Source organism: Setaria italica, chromosome I (assembly GCF_000263155.2).
Source record: "Setaria italica strain Yugu1 chromosome I, Setaria_italica_v2.0, whole genome shotgun sequence".
Taxonomy (NCBI): domain Eukaryota; kingdom Viridiplantae; phylum Streptophyta; class Magnoliopsida; order Poales; family Poaceae; genus Setaria; species Setaria italica.
Window position 1 is genome coordinate 29,453,206 of NC_028450.1, and position 23,728 is coordinate 29,476,933.

Sequence of the window (23,728 nt, forward strand, 5' to 3'; positions counted from 1 at the left end):
ATCACATTTACAGTTCTTTTTCCTGATTGCCAACAGATGAACATATCACATGATATGGTAACATTTGAAAATGATCCTTGCTGATTAACAGAAAGCCATAGCCATAACATCGACACTTACATAGGAAACAAATACATTGGATCTTTGCGCACTGCCATGAAATTCATATGTTAAATTTACATAGTGAACAAATATAGTGCTTGGAGCTCCCGTCCTTTAATCATATCCGTTCGATGGCTAATAGAAAACCCCAAATTTGCATGTGTTTTCTCTCATGGTTATTGTATCCAATCCTAAATCTGGACACGCCTAATATACTACAACAGCATGTATCAAAAAGGAAATACAAAAGGTATAAATACACCTATACTAGTGATCACACATCCAATTAGATGAGGTAGCTGCAATTATGTAGCCCAATGAAACAGCATTCCAGCATCACCGGATATAGCTCCTAACAAAAGATGTTTCACCGACGACACTTAAGCTGACACATCTCTGCAGGACAAGGGTCAAGGGTGAACCAAGCAAGTTAGGAAACTATGCGGGAAATAGGTTCTTATTTCCAAAATCAAATTATGGAGTTAATTGAGTCGAACCTGTGACTTCAGAGGGGGGAACACATTCCAAAACTGGAGTGTTTCATCACCAGCGCAAGTAGCTATACTCTGTTGATATCATGGTGGGAAGACAGTAAGAACAAATCATACTAGGTGACATAAATGAAACTCAGAAACAGGTCACGAGGACTCACCTGTCCATCAGGGGAAATAGCTGAATGCAGTACTCTATTTGTATGCCCTGTCAAGGTGACAACCTGCAAAAAGAGAAGAACATGATCAATACACAAAGGATATGGTACAAGTTATAATTGAATTCCAGAATAAGCTTGCAGTGTACCTTTGACATTGTTGGATATCGCCAAACAATGATCTGATTCTGAGAGTCCCCAAGGCTGCTCATTACTGGATGCGGATTCCAAACAAAAAGCTGCAACAAGAAACATGAGTACAAGCAGAATAAATATCATTCTGAAGTCCTTATAACAATGCACTCAAAAGTGATGGAAACATATGGAACAGCAACTTATTCTTTTGTCATTGCCACCAGATGCAAGCTGCCGGTCATCATAAGACCACTTGAGCCCACAAACCTGGAAAATGTGTGTGAAAATAAGAAGCCATACATGAGTAAAACGAAGCTCCCTTAGGATTATCCATATACTGAAAAAAACCAACAAAAATGGTGCAATTATATATATAGCGTGCAAATTATATGGAGATTCTTGAGTTGGTGGTGAAAGGCTCTTCGAGTTGTACCTAAAGAGTGGCGCAAAGGTCTGAATTCTTTGGTTATCTTGGTAGCCTGGGAAATCTGGAAGCACAGGAACTCTTGTGTGTTTGAACATACAAGGCCAAGCATTCCAGGTTTGCTCAGGACAGTGGCTGATGAGTGCAGTTTGTGGGGAATGGCTAGAGTTTCTAAACTCCAGGAATTCCTTGCCTGGTCGCTGTCCATAGTCGATTAAGCTATGGTTTTTTGTTTGCTAGGTCGATCTGTGAGTCTTTGGTGGTGCGCCTGTAAGCTAATGGCGTGTGTGGGTGTGGTGTGAGTCTTTGTACTCGGGTCCGGCTTTGGCTAGACCCCTTGTTCTCTTTTTTCTACCTTAATGAAATGACACTCATGACGCAGCTGTCCTGTGTTGTTCAAGAAAAAAAAAGATAGGAATACATCACCTCAGATTTATGTGCAGTAAGATTGCTAACTTAATCTTCTTTAGCACGGATATCATGGTGAAGGATGCTCTTGTCACGACTGCCAGAAGAAAGTAATGAAGAACCCCATGCAAGAGCACCTACACGCATACGATGGCTTTCCATTGTTCTGATTCTTTTAGAGCGAGTTACATCCCATATCTACATAAGATAAAAGATAGTGTGGCAATTAGATTTCCAGACAATCTCAGCAGTGATGAAGAATTTCATAGAATACCAGAAGCATCAAGGGAAAAGAATCTATAGAGGTACCATAAACCAAATACACACTGCCTACTGATGAGGTGGTAGTAGTATTGCAGAACGTTCAAATTTCAACTACTATAGCATATAACTGAAATTTTGTTAATGTTTGCATTGCATTGTGATAAATAGTTCAGAGAGTCATGCTTAGGCTAAGAATCATGAACATGCCATCTAATAATTTAAGATAGGAGCATGATGTAACCTGAACTTTGCCCTGCTTTGTCCCTACAGCTAGATGAGTGCCAGGCTGCGCCCATCCCACGGAACAAACATCATCATCCTCCCCCAATCGCATAGCATGGTAACCTGCATTGCGATAAACACATTCACATTCCACCTTCAATTGTCAGAAGAGGAAATCATGCAAGAACACCATGGTTGCTCACCTTATCTCTGCTTGCATCCAACAAGTAGATAATATTCCCCAATCCGACAGCAAGTGCGTTTTGTGACGACCAATCCAGCAGGTTCCGGTAGAAGTCATCCTGCATTGTGGGCGCATCCAGAATCTATAAAAGAAACAGCAAGAAAATTACCACTTTTTAAGCATGAACCTTCAAATTGACATCGCACTCTTGAAAATCCAAGTCTTTATGCATTATTACAGAAGCTTGAAACAAAGTAAATGAAGAAAGATCAAATCTTGCACATCCCTAGCGTCGCCAAAGACTCGATCCAAGGAACCCAAATCAAGAAACAGATCCAATCAAGAAAGCAACAAAATCGAGTCTAGTGCCCTCTTCTCACCTTGTAAGGCGTTCTTGGGATCTTCCTGGGCCTGGCGCCCCTCGCCGTGGAAATCCCAGCGAACAGCTGTTCCTCCTCGTCCCCGCCCCCGAAGAGTGCCCTCTTTGCCCTCCGGGGCACCGCCTCCGCCTTGAACTTGAATATGTTCCCACTCCCGGGAGTCCCCACTTCCACTGGCGACGCCGACGACGATGGGGAGGAGGACGACGATGAGCACGCGGTGGCCGAGGACGCCACCCGATCGGCGTGGCGGGCCAGAACAGTGCGGCGCTCAGGAGCTCGCAGTACGGGGATGGTACGGCAGGGGTTGCGAGGTCGAATAGCGCGAGGTTGGATCTGGAGCGGCTAGGGATGAAGCGGTCGCTGTAGACGGTGTGGGAGGCGACGGAGTGGGAAGGGTGCGGTGGCATGGCGGAGAGGCCAGAGGGCGGCGCGGGGGCGAGGCGCGCGTTGGGCATGGAGGCCGCTGCCGTGTTCTCGATCGGCGGCGGCATCAGGTGGGGGTGAAGGATTTGAGAGGCGGAAACGGCGGCGGGTTGGGAAGGGGAACGGGGATCGGCGGGTGGGGTTCAAAGGCGCGGCAATTTTTGCCGTTGCTGCACCGGTGCACGTGCGCGCCCCCGCGCTTTTCCTCTTGCCAATTTTGGGTTTTCTTTCGTGGTGTGGCTATGACATCGATGACGGCTCCTTGAACACAGGTGAAAAAACGATCAAACAAACGAACAAAGGGCACATGATACTCGTATAAGCCCTCTGTTCAGGTTCTGGGAAAAATAAAACCGCAATCAGTTCAGGTTGATTCATCATTCATCCATCTTAACTGGTTCTTTTCATTTCCCTTGACCATTTGGAAATTGTAGTCAATGCTTATCATGGAACAGGTCCTTCACCATGTCGTCGGTTTGCAAGTTGCAACACTATCCAGCTTCAAGATCTAGGTTAGGATTATATTTATTTTAAATTGTAAACTAAATGATTCATCTAAAAGCTCTAGAGGGACCTTTTAGAGTTATATATAACACTAATAATAAGAAGAAGAAATCTTTCTCGATATCAATCCCCTTCCCCTCAGTCTTTGAGAATAAGAAGGACTCTTCCTAGGCTATGCTCCCTCGTCTACGCTCCAACCAATTCAGCCGAACTGTCTCACAATGTTCTAAACCCAACTCATGTACCACTCTCCCAACTCATTGTATCATAGATTCGTAGGGGTGATGATTTACTTCACAAACAGCTGCAAGTGATCCATAGATTTTCTGGAGTCGACGCTCTACCAAATGGAGTCTAAAATTATTTAACGGAAAGCTTGTAAATACATCGAATGGTATGTTAGTTGTGCAGTGCTTGTGCTTATGCCCAAAGTATTTCTCAAATGGAATAAAAGAGTTATCGATAACTTGAATAAAAAGGGATAATGGTCTTTCACAAAGCAAAATTTGTCTAGGATACTAATAACACCTGAAGACCAGGTTGTGTTCTCACTCAGACTGTATTTTATAAATTTCTCATACGGTCGAAGAGCATTTTATTCTATTTTATTATATAGATCTCTATAGGAGCATTTATTTATTTATGCTTTAAATATTCCTCCATCCCTTCTAAAATATAGATTGTTTTAGTTTTGTCCAATATTGATTTTCTCTCACTCCCACCAAGTTTGTAAAAAAACATATATTAACATCTACAAAGTAAAAAATGCATAAATAAAAACACATCTCATGATGGATTTAACTGATCATGTGTTTGCACCACTCACATCTTGTTAGGAAGAAGCTTATTTTCACATCTAGCATGTTGTTGATATTCTTCCCTAACCATTCCTCGTGGGTATCATTAACAAAGTTATTATGTAACACGAACATGACAAGGTAGGATACATGTGTAAACAGGATAGATTTATGTATAGATAGAGTTGTTTAAACTAGCATACCTTGGACTACAAGTTGTATTCAAACCTATCTGTTGGGGATTTCCATATATATATATATATATATATATATATATATATATATTAACACGAAGCCGTGGGCGTGCCAGCCACGTTAACCTATTTGTCGTGTATTCTTTCATGGTAATCAGAGTTCCATTCCTTAGATACATCTATTGCCATGGCGTCTAGCTCCAACTCCTCCACCCACCTTGGACCTCCAGTTTCCGAGAAGCTCACTTGCGACAACTTCCTCCTATGGAAGGCACAGGTGCTTTCTCCAATCAGGGGTGCACAGCTACTTGGCATCCTTGATGGCACCGTCCCAGCGCCGGAGAAGACCGTCCTCGACAAAGAAGCCAAGGTGATGATTCCCAACCCGACGTATTAAGCTTGGCTGGCGCAGGACCAACAAGTCCTGGGATACCGGGTCAATTCCCTATCTACCACGGTTTTGGCACCGGTAGCGACGCTAACAGAGGCGTTTGAAGTCTGGAAGGCCTTGGAGGGCATGTACTTGGTGCAATCTTGACTAATCTGCGGATGCAACTTGCAAGCCTCAAGAAGGAAAGCATGAGCATCGCAACATACTTCAACAAGATGAAGTCCATAGAAACAAGATGAAGTCCATAGGAGATGAAGTTGCAGCCGCTGGAAAGCCAATCGACAATGGTGAGATGATATCCTTTATTCTGAACGGCCTTGATTTTGAATACAATCCTATTGTCTCTTCGGTTCTTGGGCATTCAGATCCCATCACAGTCAATGATCTCTATGCTCAGGACATGGTGTATGAGATGCGCCTTGATATGCTTCGTGAGCAGCACAATGGAGGAAGCTACCAGTCCTCAGCAAACTCCGCATCCAAGGGTCGTGGAAACTTCAATCCTCGCGGTCGTGGTGGTGAAGACCGTGGCCACGGTCATGGTGGTCGTGGCTCTGGTGCCCCTGGTGGTCCAAGCAACTTCAAGCCAAGAGGATAAAGCAGCAAGCCAAGGTGTCAGATCTATGAAAGAACCAAACACACAGCTTTGGAGTGCTAGTACAGATTTTATGATGATTACCAACAGCAAGGCAACAACAAGACAGGAGGATCAAATTCAGCCGCATATGGCGTGGATACTAACTGGTATGTGGACAACGGGGCTTCTGACCACGTCACCAGTGAATTGCGGAAGATGACAGTGAGGGACAAGTATGGAGGTCATGATCAAGTACACACCGCCAATGGTGCAGGTATGAGAATTAGTAACATTGGTCATCCATCTTTACATATCCCAGTTCAAAATCTTCTTTTAAGAAATATCTTACATGTTCCTAGTGCTCACAAAAGTTTAGCCTCTATCCATCGCCTAGCCTATGATAACAATATCTACTTTGAATTTCACCCACATGTTTTCTTTATCAAGGATCGAGCAACGAAGAAGGTACTCCATCAAGGAAGATGTAAAGGAAGCCTTTATCCTTCAAAGCTGAGCAACTCGGAAGCATGCAAGAATAAAGTAGTCTTTGGAGTTAGTAAACCATCTATGGGTCCATAGGTGGCATAGTCGTTTGAGGCATCCCTCTTTTCCTATTGTTAAGTATGTTCTCAAGAACAATAATTTATCTTTCAATGATAATACTAGTAGTGAGTCGGTTTGTGACCCTTGTCAAAGGGCTAAGAGTCATCAGCTTCCGTATGCTAAATCAAATAATATTTCTTCTGCTCCGCTTGAATTAATTCACTCTGATGTTTGGAACCTGCTCCTATTTCTGTTGGCCGATACACATACTATGTAAGCTTCATCGACGACTATAGTAGGTTCACATGGGTTTATCTGTTGAGAAAAAAAAATCCGATGTGTTCGATGTCTTTCAAAATTTCGAAAGTCTTGTTAAGAGAAAATTTGATAAAAAGATCTTGGCTATGCAAACAGATTGGGGAGGTGAATATGAGGGTCTAAATTCCTTTTTCCAGCAAATTGGTATCTCTCATCGGGTCTCATGCCCTCATGACCATCAACAGAATGGGTCAGCCGAAAAGAAGCATAGACACATTGTTGAAGTTGGTCTAGCCCTTCTAGATAATGCCTCCATGCCTCTCAAATGTTGGGATGAAGCCTTTCTGACCGCAACTTATTTGATTAACTTGTTGCCTAGCAAAGTCATTAATCACCAAACTCCTGTAGAGTTTCTTCTTCAAACAAAACCGGATTATACTTCTCTTCGGGTGTTTGGATGTGCTTGTTGGCCAAATTTTAGGCCATACAACATTAGAAAACTAGCTTTTCAGTCAAAACAGTGTTCTTTCCTTGGATACAGTCCTCTCCACAAAGGTTTCAAATGTCTTGACATATCAACTGGCCGTGTCTATATTTCTCAAGATGTAGTTTTCGATGAATCTGTTTTTCCCTTTGCATCCCTTCATGAAAAAATGCGGGTGCTAGATTACAACAAGAGATCCTTCTTCTTCCTGATCATCTTTGAAACAGTAGTACTAGGGGTGTAGATTGCATTGATACTAATATTACTAACTCTCATGATGATGGTTCAGATGATGTGTATAGTTTTCATGAAGAGATAGGAAGAAATTTGGATCAAATTGATGCTTGGAGGGGTCAAAACATACCAATATTTCATGCGCTAGGGGGAGACATGCCGGGCACAAGTTCCAAGGGTGATACGCCTGCAGCTACTGACGCTGACACCCAAGTGGATACGCTTGCTCCAGGTGCTGACGTCGTGTCTGGTTCTGATCCGCCGGAAGCCAATGCCTCGACGCACGTGCTCCAGACCACTCCGCGCCCGCCGACAGCTCTCCACATGGCGGCCGCAGATAGGCGGGGGTAGAAGGGATCCCACATCCGTCGTTGTCTGCATAGGAAGGATCATCTGCAGCCGGATCTTTACCACTATCTATGGTGCAAAATTTTGCGTCTACTCAACCTTCTGTTGCATAGCCTGATGAATCTATTACACCACCAGTACCCTGGCCTAAAACATGATCACAGAGTGGCATTGTGAGATCTAAGCAATTTTTTGATGGCACTATTTGTTGGGGTAATTTTTGTTCTACAGGAGAACCCGAAGATTTTCAAGAAGAACTTGCTTTTAAAGATTTGGGTGATCTAAGTTATTTTCTTGGAATAGAGGTCAAGCCGATTCAGGGAGGCATACTTCTATCACAGGAAAATATATGGTAATGATATTCTAACAAGAGTTGGAATGAAGAACTGTAAGTGTTCTCCTGCTCCTCTATCAGCTTTAGAAAAATTGTCTTGTGAAGATGGAGTGCCATTGTCATCTGAAGATAGTACTCGGTATAGGAGCATTGTAGGAGCATTGCAATACTTAACTCTTACACGTCCTAATCTAGCATTCTCAGTAAACAAAGTATGTCAATTTTTACTTGCACCTACGACTGTTCATTGGTCAGCTGTCAAAAGAATATTGAGATATGTGAGAGGGACGGTTGATATTGGTCCTATGATTAATAGAACAACCTCCAATTTAATAGTGTGTTCTCAGATGTTGATTGGGCAGGAAGTGTTGATGATAGGCGATCAACTGGAGGTTTTGCTGTTTATCTTGGGACTAATTTAATTTCGTGGAGTGCTAGGAAGCAACCAACTGTGTCCAGATCTAGCACTGAAACCGAGTACAAATCTCTACCTGATGCTACTTCAGATGCTACATGGGTAGAAGCATTGCTTGCAGAATTGGGAATCAAGTTACAAGAACCACCACGCTTATGGTGTGATAATCTTGGTGCTACCTACTTATCTGCTAATCCTGTTTTTCATGCAAGAGCTAAACATATTGAGATCGACTTCCATTTTATTTGAGAAAGAGTAGCAAGGAAACAATTGGAGATTCGGTTCATATCAACCAAGGATCAGTTAACAGATGGTTTCGCAAAGTCTTTGCCAGCTCGGGAATTTGAGAAGTTCAAAGGCAATCTCAACCTTAGAAGTAAGTCTGGTTAAGATTAAGGGAGGCTGTTAGAGGATGTAACAAAGTTATTATGTAACACATCATATGAACGTGACAAGGTAGGATACATGTGTATATCGGTTGAACACAGGATAGATTCATGTATAGATAGAGTTGTTTAAATCGGCATACCTTGGACTACAAGTTGTATTCAAACTTCATGTATCTGTTGGGTATTTTCCTATATATATTAACACGAAGCCGTGGGCGTGCCAAGAGAGGCAGCCACGTTAACCTATTTGCCATGTATTCTTTCATCATGGCCTAACTTACTCTCTACAATAAGTATTCTGCACATGCTCATCCGCTTGTCCACTGCTTTCTCTCTGCGTATTTGACCTGTTACTCCTCCACTCCAAAACATCTAGAGCATCTCCAGTGAGAAGTTGTGACTCATCATCTTACACGAATGCATGAAAAGCGAACCAAACAACTAGAAAATGTGAATGTCATGAATAGAACGTCAAGAGGGAGGTGTCACTCTGCTGCTTTTAATCAATGATGTAAAGCTAGCGACTTGATGTTGATATTGAAGATGTTGGAGAGAGCCTGAAGCCTGAAGAAGTAGATGGAGGCATTAGGAAGTCTACACGAGTCAAGAGGCCTAACCCAAAGTATGACAGCCTATCTTGGCAACCCAATTGAAGCAAAGCCCGCCATCACCTGATCATTATACAGGAGATGTGTAAGAGTGGAGGAGGTAAGGAGGAAGATCGAAGACATTAGCCGACTGCAATCTATGAATACGGAATACCATTTGTATACAGGATATCCTATGATCTTGTACTCATATTTGGAGTGAACTTGTGAGAACCGAAAGTCAAACACTACACATGTTGCTTGTTGGTGACAGTGAACCATTCATGGAGAGAGAAATAATCACCTCTTAAATGACGGTCAAATCAGTGACGAAGCTAGGATTCGAAAAAGAGGGGGCTAAGCAAATTATATCAAGCAAGTTCGATAGAAATCAAGGCCAAATAAAATAAATTTCATTTCAAATCAAATGAACTATTTGAAAAGTTTTGAGCATAGGGGGAAATGGCCCGTGCCAGCCTCTCCTTGGCTCCATCCCTGAGTCAAATCCTTGCTTTAAAAAAGGTGAATTGAAATTGTGGGAAAGAGAAGTTACGAGAAGAGCGAGACTATAAAATTGGAGTCTTTATTTATTGAAAAATGTGTTGGCCCCTATGCTTTTGAGTCAAAGTCAAGTAAGATCGTGTGGATGGAATTTTTTTTTCAACGAGTCGAATCACAGAGATGCTCTAAACTAACAAAATATGATGGAGAAGAACAGCTAAGAAGACAATCATAATACGAACGATTTTTGACCCTGTCTGTTTCCGCTTATAACCAGCTTATCGGTGAAAATAAGCAAGAATCCCACCAAACACCTTACTTATTTTCCCAGATTCTCGCTAACCGCTTAAGAAATTTGAACTATAAGAAGTGAAAAGTGAGAAGTGAGAAAATTTTTACTTAGATTATAATTCAAGTATGGTTGAGAGAAGCGGAAACAATCAGCGCCTACAGCAATCTCAATCGCTTGATTTATTCGATTTTTTAATGAACCTATTAATTCGATTTCACAGATCACGGATCACCCGTTCTCGCCAAGGCAAACGGTCCGGCCCAGCCGTCCAGGAATTCGAAATTCGGGACGGCGCTCACGGCCACGGCCCCACCGAACGCGCCGTGGCACCAGCGTTTCGTCCGCACGCACCAGGTCCATACACCGGAACCATCCTGTCCGTCCGTCCATCGCGCGGCATCACACGAACGTCCGGATTCGGCTCGCGGTCCACCAGGCGCTCCGTACACCGGGCATCTCCCGTTGTCCGCCTCGTCATTTCAAATCGAACAGGTTAAAAATCCCGCTCATCCCCGCATCCCCTCCTCGCCCCCCACACTAGAGGCCGTAGCCAGCCAGCAGCCACCTCCATCCAGGCGCAAAGCCGCAAACCCTAGGGAATCTACCCAGGAATCCCACCCGAATCAGGCCTGTATCCTCGGAGTCGTCGTCGCGGGGACCGGATTGCCGCGGGGCCGGAGAGGAGCAGAGCAAATCGTGAGGAATTTCTTGCTGTTTTCAGGCGGATGTGTTCGTACAATTTTTCGAGTGGTTTGGTGATGCGGGTTCTCTCTTGGTTCTGTTGTTTGCAGATCTCGGAAGGATAAGGTTTCGGAGGCGGGATCAGGAGCGGAGGGGACCTGTTATAGGTGAGAATCGACAAACGGCAGGGCATTCGTTGGGTCGCCCCAATCGCTTTGCTCTGTTGCCTTTCGTTGGTTGTTTTGGTCTGAATCCCTGGGGAAGTGTGGGATTGATTCGAGTAGGAATGTGGGGAGAACGATTCGGGGCCAGATGGTCTTGATGTCACTGATGGTTTTGTTGGGGTCTTGTCTGATTCGTTGGTCTCGTTTGCCTTGTGGCTTTCTTGCAGGTATCGTAGAGTCGTAGGTTCGCGCTGACATTGGAAGAAGGCGGAGAGGCGGAAGCGGAGCAAGGGGAGAGCAATAGGTGTGTAGATTTTGGTGAATTTGTATTTCATGCTCCTCTGTATTCCACTTCGCCGATTTCATCCGGAAATTTCCTGCGTGGATCCAGGGGAAGGCTCAGGGCACTAAGAATTTCTTGCAGAGATCCAGGAGAAGAGCAACAGAAATCGACGCACCAAGAGCACAAGAGGAGCAGAACTGTAAGGAAAACTGTGATTCATGGATTTGTTGACGTCCTGATGCATCTTGTGGGTGGTTCTTGCATTACTGTCTCACTGATGTGCTATAAAAGCTTCTTGCAGAACTAAAAGATGCCTCAAGTGCGGACTGCCAGCAGGCCGGTACTTGCCAGCCACTCTGGTGGCGGGTTCTTCGTCAGGAGGGTGGCATTGCCGGGAATCGTGGTGGTAAGGTGTACCATCAAGCCACTGGCTCGACGGGCTCGGACACGATTGTGCAACAAGGAGAATGTGCCACCAGTGGGGGCTGTGAAAACTGCACCAAAGAGTAGGAGCCCCCTACCTGACTGGTACCCGAGGACCCCACTCCGTGACATCACATCTATCGTAAAGGTGGGGACCTGTTTCCTTGGACTGTTCGTGGGATGTTCTCTAAATCTCGTAAATGTGATGACTATTTTGCGCTAATGCCAGAGTTTTATGGTTGATACATGATGCATGATCTGTTCTTTAGGATATGCTATAATGTTGCTTTGTTAGAATTATTATTACATTATTGGTCTTGTATTCAAAATGCCCTTGTTACCAAAGTAGATTCTGGATTAGAGTTTGGTATTCAGGATGTAGAAGTTTTTATAGGGCTAATGTTGGTGTCTTGTACATTTTTGTTTATGATACGACAAGATCCATGAATTCAGTTAGCCTGTGTCTCAGTGGCTTGAGTGAGAACAGTAGCATAAAATGCGATCAAGCAAGCCTTACCTTTTATGCTTAGTGCAGTGACTAACACAAAAGATTAGTATATTTCAAATGACTTGACAATAGTTGGCTTTGGTTGTAATGAGCAGCCCTTTTGTTTTTCTGCTTGAATCTTTCTATTCTCAGTTTTAGGTAGCCAGCAATTTAAATGTGCTTAAAACTAGAGAAATGTTTCGTGAGTAATAAGGCCATCATTTAAATTTAGTTTCTTACTTTGCAATCTTGTATAGCGCCAGTATCACATAGACTTAATAACCTATCATGTTAGATGTTCATGAATGCAGGGCTGGATTGCAGTACTTGTTTTAGTTGTAGAAACTAAAGACTCGATAATTCTGCACATTTCAGAGTTTTTTCTTTTTGTGTCGTATGCCACCATGGGTCGTACATTAGCTAAGTATAATTCGGTAGTTCATTAACAACTTTATTTCCATTGAGCAATTGTATAGAGGATCTTATTTGCTACAGAAAATCAAACCCATGCTGTCTCCCTTCCTCAATTCTGAGATGTCCATTCATTTAATATGACATAGTAAAATCAACGTACATGGATCCATCCAGGATATTTGCATATTCAGTTCAGCTTTATCTGTAGAATGCTCATATTGTTCTTCGATATATTCAAGATATCTGCTAGAACATTGTATTTGGTAATTTCTTCACTTTTGATGTTTTACTGGTTCAGTCATCTTCTAGGCCAGTACTGTGAAAGTATCTTTATGATGTTGCTCATACAGTGTAAAGCATCTTTTGCATGCTACACAATGTAAATTTCTTGATTAGAAATTATTGAAGGCTAAGCTTATATTCATTGAAATGAACCTTTTTTGCGGATAAGTAACTATGCTTCTGCCTCATGAAGAATCAGTATACACGCAGAGTTGTTTTTTAGATGAAGAGTTGAAGACAGAGTCATTGTTGTTTGCCACATTGACAGTTAATTTAGATTTTGCAGCAACTTTTTCTTCATGTTAAGCAAAGTTTGCTTGTTTCTCTGTAGATAATTATTTGCCTCAGATGAGCTTTAGTACCTTTCACTTCTTCAGATGGTTCATATTTTTTGTATGCTGATGTACTTGGAATTTGCTTGTCAACTGTTAACTGCAGACAGAGAAAAATGTACATACCTAATTCAGATGCATTAAGTTACGTTTCCCAGGTAATCAGCTCCTGACTAATTGCAATTTGCAGGCTCTTGAGAGAAGAAGTCGGCTAGAGGATGCTGCGGCTCAGCAGCAGATCCAATGGATTGAAGATTCCTCACAATCGGAGGATTCAACAACTCCAGTCCAAGCAGAACAGAATGATCCTCAAAGCACACTGCAAGCTCCGGAGGCACTGCGTGCTGTTGCCTCTGGTCCTGGCTCTACTTCAGTTGGTGCAAACCCCCCAGCTTCTGTGGCTGAGGGTGAGCCGAAGGAGTCTTCCTCTCCATCTGACTGCTCGTTGCAGACGGTTCCATCCAAACCAAATGATTCAGCTCATGCTGATCTAATGGAGAAGAAACTGTCCAGATCAATAGAGCAGATTGAAAAGATGGTGAATCAACGACTGAAGGAAACTCCAAAGGCCGCTCAGCCTTCCAAGGTGTCTGTCCAGAGGCGCACCCTGATGTCCATGCGATGAGCCAAACCCTGCTCTGCACATCAATGGCTCTCTTCTATCAGCTGCTTTCTTAGCAGCTAGCCTAGGCATGATATTTAAAACGAACTACTAATTGAGGCATGGTGCCTGCTCAATTTTGCCTTTAGAGGGTGGAGGTTCTCTGCTTGAGGACCATGGGATAGGGGGGCTTCTAGGTTCCAGTGTTTGAGGGTATAGTTATCTGTGGTTAAAACCTGTGATGGTATGCTTACTGCAGTAAAACTTCATTCGTGCTTGTCTTGTCTACCTTTACTAGAAACGAACTGCTATTTTACACGTCTTTTTATTTGTAAAATATGTGCCTTAACCTCACTATGTAGCAGTACGATGTTTTGGATCTTGATGGTGTTAACTGAATAGATGCCACAGTTCTAGCATTTGAGTTGCAACAGCTTGAATTCTCTGGTTGTAGAATACTTCAATTGATGCAGTTTGCCTTGCTTATTGAATTGCATGTCTTTCCTTCTTTCTTTTGCTCGTTTTACAGGATCTAGAACCAAAATCCTTCAGCTTTACAGCTTGGTGTTCTCTTGGCAGGTGGGTGCTTCTGTACTAGTTGTGCTTGTCTTACATTTTCTCAGTGCACAATGTATTGCTTAGCGTCACGGAATTTCCCCTCGCTTCAACTACTCGTGCATCCTAGTCAATTGCATTTGAAGACCACATTTTGGAGATGTGATGAATAATTTACATTCACTTGGAAAGCTGCAGCAGCTGGTTCAAAATAGATAACGTGTTTAGCAAGCTGGGAGTTGCTCAACAAAAAGAGGAGCAGAAACCACCCTTGTGTACATGGTATTATCCCAATAGTGCTGCTTATGCAGTTGCTGTAAACACTTCATGTGGAGACTTGCTCACAATAGTGTTGCGATGCGGATGAATCTGGAGAGAAGCTGAGAAGAGGCATGGAGCTGGATACAAGATGAGTGATGTGCAACAGATATGATGAAGATGGAGAACACCTAATCTTTAAATGCAAGCATGTCAAACTTGTAATGAGTGCGATGTGTTTAGAGGAGTAACGGGTTCTATTGGGCTGGGAAAGCTTCTGCTCGGGAGGTCGTGAAACATATCCTTGGCCAGTTGGCCTGGAGGATGGGAAGCAAATGAAGGTTAGCCTGTTGAGGCAATGGCGGCTGGAGAGGAACCCTGTCAGAGAGGGGGAGAGGAGGAAATCAGCTGATGACCTCGCGTTCATTGCAGGAAGATTGCGGAAGAATACACTGGAGAAGAGAAAATAAACTCCGACGGGGGGCATTCTTGCTTATCACAGGCGAGGGAGGGTGCGGCTTTGTGATCAGAGATGCAGAGGGGATGTGGTTCAGGACCAGTCGGACGCATATCGATTGGCAGCCACAGGAGGAATGATCTTGAGCTGAAGCAGCTCGTACGTTTAAATTTTATATCATGTTCTTTTTGTTAATGCTTCACGTTCCTGACTTCACTCATGTGTTGTCCATGTGAATCTGGACCTGACTTCACTCATGTGTTGAATTCAGAAAGTTCGCTTCATCTCCGCGGTGTCATTTTCAGGCCCTTCGATAGGGAACGGCGCTCACGACAGCCACTGTGCCAGGGGAACAAAACGCAACAACAGAAGGATCGGCGAAACAAGCTGATGCTGTTTAAGGACATCTTATGAACTGAAGCAAAACATTAGTAACAGTGCTACTCCTACAGAAGTTAGGATGTCCACAAATCACAAGATGTCCGAGCCAATTAGGCAATTACAACTCTGCAACTAGATGCTGCTTACACTCTACAACTGAACATTGCAGTTTAAGAGAAGCCTCAGGAGTCAGGACACATCAAGAGATGTTAAAGCGGCCAAAGAATTCAGAGAAAAGCGGAGATCATGTACAGAATTGAACACAAGTTGCAGTGATACCAGGGTTACATGGCATATCTGTATGACATAACATAACTCATGTCGTCGAAATAATGAACAAATAATTACAAGCAAGGGCACCTTCCGTCCCTTAGAAGGCTGGAAGCATCGAGCTTGCCATGAGGGTCTACAGCATCACTGCATCCTAGGGCATTTGTGAGAATGGCTGCGTATTCATCAGATAGGAAACAGGTTACTGGCAGCATGTTGAATTTTGTGGGTTCTGATGGCCTGCAGATATCTGCCATCTAGTGACCGGCCAACAAGATCCAAGCATGGTCTCCATGCCACACACAATTCTTTAGCACAGGATGGTAATGAGCAAACACCGTTGCAAATTCTACAAATGTGCGATTGGGGATGTTGCGTGAATTGGAGGAAACAGCAGACGTTCACGACTCCAGATTTGTGGTACTCTCGTGTTTTTGTGATAGCATGAGCAACGATGAGTACTGTTGAGGTAAATCAGCTGGTTAGTTGTTTGAATCTCGCTCAAATTGATGGGTTTCATACAGAACGATATCTGATGCTTGACAAAAAACAAATAGATAAATACTATTCACCAATGCTATACAAATATTAAGACATGATATTATTCAGCATATACATATTTTCACTATTCACTGTGGCTAGTCACCTGCGGAATCAGATTATGTACAAGACTACACTTTACCATAGAAAATAGGAAACCAACCTGTGTACCGGCGATTATGGTGTGACTGAGTGGATGAGCTGCACAAGAAAGCACCCTTTGGGATAAAGGGACAAGCTTGTTTTCCACAGGTTGATTTTCCTCGAGGCCTCTCGTTTCCTCTCTGATAAGGGGAATCAAGTGAGAAAATAAATATAAATATCTTGCAATTAAATGAGCTTACTAAAAAATCTGTCCAGGAAAATAAATGATAGATAAATAACCAGAAAACAAAGGATAAAGAAAAGAGGAGCTACTTGTAGTCCACATGGCATGCGGAGCTCGTGTCTGGATGAAAATCCAGTACATAAATTCCATCATATGAGGAAGATCCAACTGCATAAATCTGGAAAAGTATAATCATATAATGTTCATAAAATTCCTTAACATCAAGGAAAATTCACAAAAGTTAACAGGAGTGCATTAATCAGCATTCACAAATTTGTTTTGCCTCAACCAAATATCTCTTAAGGCTTCAGTTTTAAGAAAAAAGCATTGCAGGTACTAAAATTTGGGGTGCTCTACAATATACTTACTGAAGATGTCGGCAGCCAGGTTGGTTTTCTTAGCTGTTTTTGCAACACCAAATCCGTGCTCTCCCTTGTAAAAGAAAAAGAAGAGTACCACAAAATAATTAGTTCCTAGTAGAAAATGCATACTTTAATTAAGAATATATGTAGGCACCTAGGTTTGGGAAAAAGAAACATAGCGGGATACTTACAACCAAGCAGGAGGAGGGCAGTGCAGGTGAGTCACACTGAGGTTGTTAACATTGAGGACTCCAGACCTATCATAGGATGTGCACACACAAGAAATTCATTGAGATGTTGTCCATAGTAAAGCACAGCAATGCACTTAAAAATTAGTGGAAGGGTTATTATAGATTAGTAAAGGGTCATATATGGAAAATTTCTAACAAAATCATGAGGGAAAAATCTGAGATACTTACCAGCCATCATCAAGATGGAAGGCCAATTGATATGGGCAACTAGGGTTGAAGTCTATCGACAGAATTGGACTTGAAACAATGTTCGATTGTTCCTGAAAACAGTAATGCCAAAACAATGGTTTACAGAAGAAATGCTAATGGCTCCAAGTTTTACAATTTCTTATTAATGTTAAAAAATTAAAGCACATTTCATGTTATATCATGTAACCTGCCATAAAAGTATTTCAAATAGGAGAATATACAATGGTTTTGGATGTTTAAAAATTTACCCCAAAAAGTGTTTTCAATTTATCGGTTCAAGGAAGTGGTAAGAAGATACTTTTCAAGAGAAGATGAGTAGACATTGTGATTGAAATGGATTCAGGAGGTTAGGAAAACAAGGATGGAATAAACATGGATTCAGCATACGGCCTTCTGGCCATATTATCCAATTGTGTTATGAACGTGCACAGTGCATGCATTTCATCGAATCACTAACTTGCATGTGAACTTCATTAGGAAGTTGAACGGATCAGTTGGAAAACTCAGTTCCATGGCTACCAGAATTTTGATACCTGCCAGACCTTAGGTCCTCTTTTGATCAGAATCCGTGTATTATTGGTTGTTAGGGATGCCCGAATTTCAGCCCTCTATTCAGGGAAGAATATATGCACTAATAGTACACAAGGAAAAATAATGAAACAATTTCCCAAAAAATGGTTTTCTAAACCCACACTGGTTCATAGTGAAAGTAATATGGCTTGGGAATAGTAGATGTATTGACGTAGAACACCAGGGTTACATATATAGGCTAGGGTCTCCAGGGTTTATAGAAACAGAACCAATCAGGAGATCCTAGCCTAATAGGACACCTACCCAAACCCTAGGGGGGTGGCGCATGGCAATGGGCCTGCGCCAGCACCCATGGCCCATAGTGGTCGGCCTATACAGCAAGCAGTCTAACACATAGGAATGAGAATGCAATTATTCCATTTAAGTAGTTAATACGTAAAACTCATTATACAATGGATACACAAACGGCACCAAGAGCGGAAATAAGTACACTAATTCTTTTAGCAGATAAGTCCATAATAATAGGTCTTCTCTTCTGCATACCTTTAGTGATGCAATTTTGCCCAACAATGTTGATACCTTCACTGATGATAATTGTTGAACCTAAAAAGGTCAGCAAGAAAACAAACCCTCATGTGTCAATACAGATACGACATCGCTGCATAAAAAGGTTGAAATGAATTTATCTACAGGAGATGGCAGTAAAGTATTATCACAGCATTCTATTCAAACTAATAAACAAACTAGATTGACTAGCCTGTAAAATTCCATAGAATTGTTTATCATAAAACAAAAGCTTCTAATGCTTGAAAGCTTAAATTTATTTAGACTACACTATATTAGTGCAAGTTAGTTCTTAAGAATTATGATTTAGAATTCTTCATACTCCCTCCGTCCCAAATTATAAGTTGTTTTGGCTTTTCTAGATGCATAGATATTATTATGCATCTAGACATAGGTATATCTAAGCTATGAATCTAAAAAACCCAAAACGACCTATAATTTGGAAGGAGGGAGTAATTTCTAAGTTTAAAAAGAGTTCATATAACATCCCATGGTTCTGAACCAATCATAATTAGGCTTCACTGGTGAAGACTGTGTTTCAATCTCCCTCAGAATCAGTAGTTTTTTCCCCTCTTGGCTCCTCTAAACCGCTTAAGCTTTGGATTTCTTAGTAGCAACTTTTGGGTGATACAGGGAATTAGCTAGCATGACTTACAAGCTAGATCTGCAGAGTATGGTGTAAAAGACTGCAGAACCTCGTGTGCGTCATACATAAAGTTTATCTGCTGAACAACTGAACCCACCTCATTGTGGCTCTGAAAAGCAGCCGACGCCCTCCCTCCCCTGATATCCCAGACATGAATTGTGCCATTTTTAGTTGCACCGAACACAGTCTACAAAATAAATGGTAAGTGCCCATCAACGGATGGCCCGGAATTTAAAAAAAATAGTTAACTTCATAAGTTAACAGAAAGGGTTTAAATCAGATGAGCCAGCAAAGATAACAGAAAATGTAGAGAGCATAAAAAACCAGAAACTATACAGAGCATAAAAACCATAAAGCAGCTAGAAAAGCCTTTTTTTCTTAAATAATTCATTAGCATCAGGTTCATCATAACAAGATGATTAAGTTAATGGAATGTTGTCCTTACTCAAACAAAAGATGTCATGATTAGTTTTCCATTATATGAAACAAAGTAATCTAAAGAAGCAAGCAACACATGTTTAGTACTTTCAATTTTCTAGAGTATTTTCAATTTTCATAGCAACTTCAGGTATCAGAGATTCATATTATAGATATAACAAACATAAGAATTAGCATACCCGATTATCTACACTTAGCTTGACAGTGTTGAACTGAGACTCTGGAGGTGCCACAAGCTCAAGACAATGTGTCTTACTTGACCGCCTGTCCCACATGTACACTGCCCCATCAAGGCCAGACGCAAATATCCTACGGCAAGAGAACTGATAAGTGCAGATCCCATGCATATTTCGAACAAGACATAGATTAGTTTTGCACATTGGTACTTTTACACTTCAAATACCATTAAGATACAAGTAACAACATTCCCAACACACAAATAAAATAACTAATCTTTATTTCAGTTTGCGAACCAACAGCCAACACAAAAAGGAACACATGTCAGTTGATGAACCTACATTCCAACAACCACCATCAGCAGAATTACATGCTATCTCTTTTTCAATAACCCACCCAGCCCAAGCCACCTAGTTACATTTCTTCATAATATATCATGTTTAGCAGTCCTTAAGTTCTTTAGCTTTTCACAACTGTACATATTTCTTCATTAAGGGACTATAGGACGAAGTTATATGTTCTCTGAGAGAAAAAACAGAGAACATGATATACATTTGATTGTCTGGAGCAAGCTTCACAGTAATAAATGGCGTGGCTCAAGCAAAAGAGTACTAAATAGCAATATTTAATTATTGGCCTTATTTCACAGATGCAACTGTGATTGGTCGCAAAAAAAAAAGAGATGCAACTGTGATTGCATGAACAGGTGAATAATCATGAAATTGTTACCTACCGTGACTTATCATCTGAAGTAAAAGCTATATCAGTCAAACTTTTGCGGGATTCAGAGTAGAGAGTGGGAAATTTGGATTTGCCTTTCTGCAAAATCTAAAGTAACAATAACTCAAAATCAGAACGATATGTGTGTTCAGAAAAAATTTAATAAATAAAGCTACAATTCCTTCTAATGTACAAAGATTTAGAAAGGTACTTTGACTTTGAGACATTATTCAGAAACCTTTCTTTTTACACTGACGAATTTCAATTGTTGTACATACTGGTGGAAGCAGGTCTACCTTATCTTTGATTCAGATACGCGACACTATATTTGTCATAAAAATTTCTTGTATATCCTGCACCTACCATACTTATAAAAAAAGTGGGAGAAAAACAAAGTGAATAAAGTAAGAGGCTGCATTCAGTTTGATAATTTAGAAATAGAAAGAAAAGGGAAAGGATGCTATATGATTTGTTAAAGTAAACCAACAGAAGACATGTTTCAAAAGCAAACTTAAACAGTATTGTGATGCGTTTGTAAAGAACAATGTAACAGGGCCCTTACTTCAGTCGGTGCAGATGAGACATAGCCAATATCAAAGAGGAAAACTTTATCACTTTGACTTGATGTGCAAGCAATCTGCAGCCGAGATGTTCAACAATAAAATACTTAGAATCAAATGGGCTCATAAATATCTCAGTTTATAATAAAAAAAGGAATAGACTGTAGTGCCTAACTGCATGCTAGTAATGCTTGGCAGCCACCATTAGTATCGAGTAGCAAAAATAGGAACTCAAGGGACAAAAAGTTAAAAACCCCATGCTTCATGAAGAATAAGTCTGCTGCGTACCTCATCTTGGTTTTCTGGATTCCATCGGACAGCATTCAGAGGCATTCGGTTAGATATATGGAGCACATAATTTGAAGAGTCATTTGGCGTACCTACCAAGAAAAAAAGTAAGTTACTGCAAAATCATTATAAGACCTGAAACTATAGCTAAGAAAAAATTAAGAAGCTTTGCAAAAGAAGATTTGGAATGCCAATTCTCCTGCACCTTGGAGTATCCGAGTATGTCACCATATCAACTATTTTGGTGCATGCCGGCGCTGTGGATACACAAATTCTAACTAGAATTTGCACAGGCAAGAATTTAGCAACAAAATATGTAGAAGTCCATCTGTTTTCTAGGGAAAATCAGGTTCTTAACAGACCTCCAATTTCTTTATCACATGAAGATACGAAGCTAAGACTAGCTTGTCGAAGAGAAAAACAATGTTAACTAGAGGACAATATGGATTAGAAAAGAGATCATATGTGTTCTGACTTTGACTTACTGCATGATCGGCCATATATGGAGCAGTATAAAGTCTCAAAGTCATGCACGGTCAAACATCCTGAGAATGTCACCGATGCAAGGTATATTCCCTGCACAACTAAAATCACAAATGAGGATGCTTTAATATTTTCTCATATCACAAATTTGTGCTAAAAAATCAGTAGGGAATGAGTTGGAATCGGTAGTCATGATAAACTAGAAAAATTTACATCTGTACAGAATATGCATGTTACCTTTTTATCGAATTCTATTGCTGAAATACCCTCCCTGTCCAAATACAGTGGTACAAGTTTATCAGTCCATCTAATAAGTACATATTACTACAAACCCTTAAAATGCATCTGTGGGATGGTGATCGTAACATAACTCTAAATCATGTAAAGTAACACTCCAAAGAACTACAAAGAGAGAGGCAGACCTTACTAGATGAAGATTCATAGTTGAAGCACTGATCATTCGATCCACCTGATAGGAGCAATGATAGTAAACCTGTCAGTTGGATGAAGTAAGGTGGTTTGGCATTACAAGTAAAATTCAAATAACAAACAGCATTACATATGTCCGACACCGTTCCTCACCATGCATGTAATACTTGTGATCAAAGGCCCCAACCTTGTCAAGATAAAGTAAAGCAGAATATGAAATCAAGATTAAAAAAAATTATCGCAATGTAAGAACCAAACAGAACATGATGTTCCTTCGTTTTCCCTTTCCCACATTGATGATAATATGATATATAAACTTCTAGTCCCCAGCGCATAGCCATTAACACCTAAGAACCTTAGGAGCTCATTGCTACAAACTAAGCTCATAAATCACAAGGAACGAAAGTTTTACGATATCCTAAAAGATATTTCTTGCCAATCACAATAGCTTTATGCTTTGTTTGGACATTGAAACGGGCAGATCTTCCTCGTTATTCCATTAACCAAACATTTTATTTTCGAACAAACACGGATAGTTGCGCTAATATTAACTAAAAAGGATTAGTTGCGATAGGATTTAGCCTATTAGAGTCGAAACTTGCCCTGGACCGTGGACCCTGGAGTGTTCCACATCCTGCTTCTTAACCCCTGCTACCAAGGAATCCCACTGGCGAACACAACGACAGATCCCAAATCAAAACGAAATCAGCTTTCTGTTTCAAGAACATGGAACCTCGGCGAAGGAATTGAGGAGCAGGCGCGACTCCCGGTGCCGGAACCGGGCGTCGATGCGGCCGTCCAGCTCCACGGCGATGCGCCTCCACCGGTGTCTCCTGCGGAACAAAAGAGGTTCAGAGAGCAGTGAGAAGCCAACGGAGTGTGGCTTTGGGGAGCTGCGGAGCACCTCGGAGGCGGCGGCGGCGGCGGCGCGGGGTCCTCGCCGGAATGGGGCGCCGCCGCCACGAGGAACTTGTCCATGGTCGACGGCAAAGCGATGGCGCCACTCCGTTAGGGTTGGATTCTGTTCCCGCCAAAATGAAGATTGGTGAAAGAGTGCGCCGCTCGGCAAAACGCAAACGTGGCTGGTGGATCAAGGAAAAAGCGTTCTTTTCTTTTTAGTCGAACGCATTCAAATTTAATTTATCCTTTCCTCTAATTTTTTTCGATTCCTTTTCGCCTCTAAATGTTGCTCCATTTCCTAATACTTATATGTCTATTGTATTATGCTTCCGCACAAACTTAGACCCCGTTTGATTCCCTAAAGATTATATAATCCACTTAAAAATAATCACTAATGGATCCAAATGGGAAAACTGGTGTAACGAATTGTAAGAATCTATCCTCTAGATTCTAATAATCCCACTATCTCCTTCAACCTAGCTATTTGGAGATTATAGGTTGGCCTCTGTTCCAATCTTTATTCCCCATCCAAGCTAAAGGTATTATAGATAATTGAGCTTTTCAAAGAACCCACTATCCGGATTATAATCTAAAATCCAAACAAGACTGTTACTTTTAAGAATCCAGATTCTCATAATCACTATCCACTATCTGAATTCTCATAAGCAACCTTAGAATTTTGGTTGAATTGC

The 23,728-nt window shown here is 41.6% G+C and overlaps 2 protein-coding genes and 1 pseudogene across 4 annotated transcripts; 1 reads left to right on the plus strand and 2 right to left on the minus strand.

The window, feature by feature from the left end:
• Positions 1-116: 116 nt before the first annotated feature.
• LOC101771667 lies at positions 117-3,322 on the minus strand (annotated as a pseudogene).
• A 7,243-nt stretch (positions 3,323-10,565) lies between these two features.
• On the plus strand, positions 10,566-14,140 carry LOC101760327 (protein GIGAS CELL1). 2 transcript variants are annotated; one of them, XM_004952888.3, is made up of 6 exons: positions 10,566-10,738; positions 10,834-10,890; positions 11,115-11,191; positions 11,279-11,369; positions 11,462-11,741; positions 13,299-14,140. In XM_004952888.3, exons 5-6 carry the CDS (start codon positions 11,481-11,483, stop codon positions 13,731-13,733), a joined length of 696 nt encoding a protein of 231 aa, XP_004952945.1. In that variant the 5' UTR covers positions 10,566-10,738; positions 10,834-10,890; positions 11,115-11,191; positions 11,279-11,369; positions 11,462-11,480; the 3' UTR covers positions 13,734-14,140. The 2 variants fall into 2 exon arrangements, with proteins under 2 accessions (XP_004952945.1, XP_004952944.1); XM_004952887.3 differs by having other exon boundaries at positions 11,472-11,741.
• A 1,446-nt stretch (positions 14,141-15,586) lies between these two features.
• LOC101760998 lies at positions 15,587-23,188 on the minus strand. Of its 2 annotated transcripts, XM_004952889.3 has the most exons (18): positions 23,041-23,188; positions 22,870-22,969; positions 22,267-22,323; positions 22,130-22,176; positions 21,945-21,978; positions 21,710-21,800; positions 21,225-21,316; positions 20,939-21,013; positions 20,390-20,484; positions 19,659-19,788; positions 19,139-19,228; positions 18,375-18,434; positions 17,280-17,371; positions 17,052-17,117; positions 16,867-16,930; positions 16,588-16,676; positions 16,334-16,454; positions 15,587-16,091 (listed from the first exon to the last, which is right to left on the minus strand). In XM_004952889.3, the coding sequence occupies exons 1-18, from the start codon at positions 23,112-23,114 to the stop codon at positions 16,032-16,034; spliced, it is 1,437 nt and encodes a 478-aa protein (XP_004952946.1). In that variant the 5' UTR covers positions 23,115-23,188; the 3' UTR covers positions 15,587-16,031. The 2 variants fall into 2 exon arrangements, with proteins under 2 accessions (XP_004952946.1, XP_022680601.1); XM_022824866.1 differs by lacking the exons at positions 22,870-22,969; positions 23,041-23,188 and having other exon boundaries at positions 22,130-22,200; positions 22,290-22,850.
• Positions 23,189-23,728: the final 540 nt, after the last annotated feature.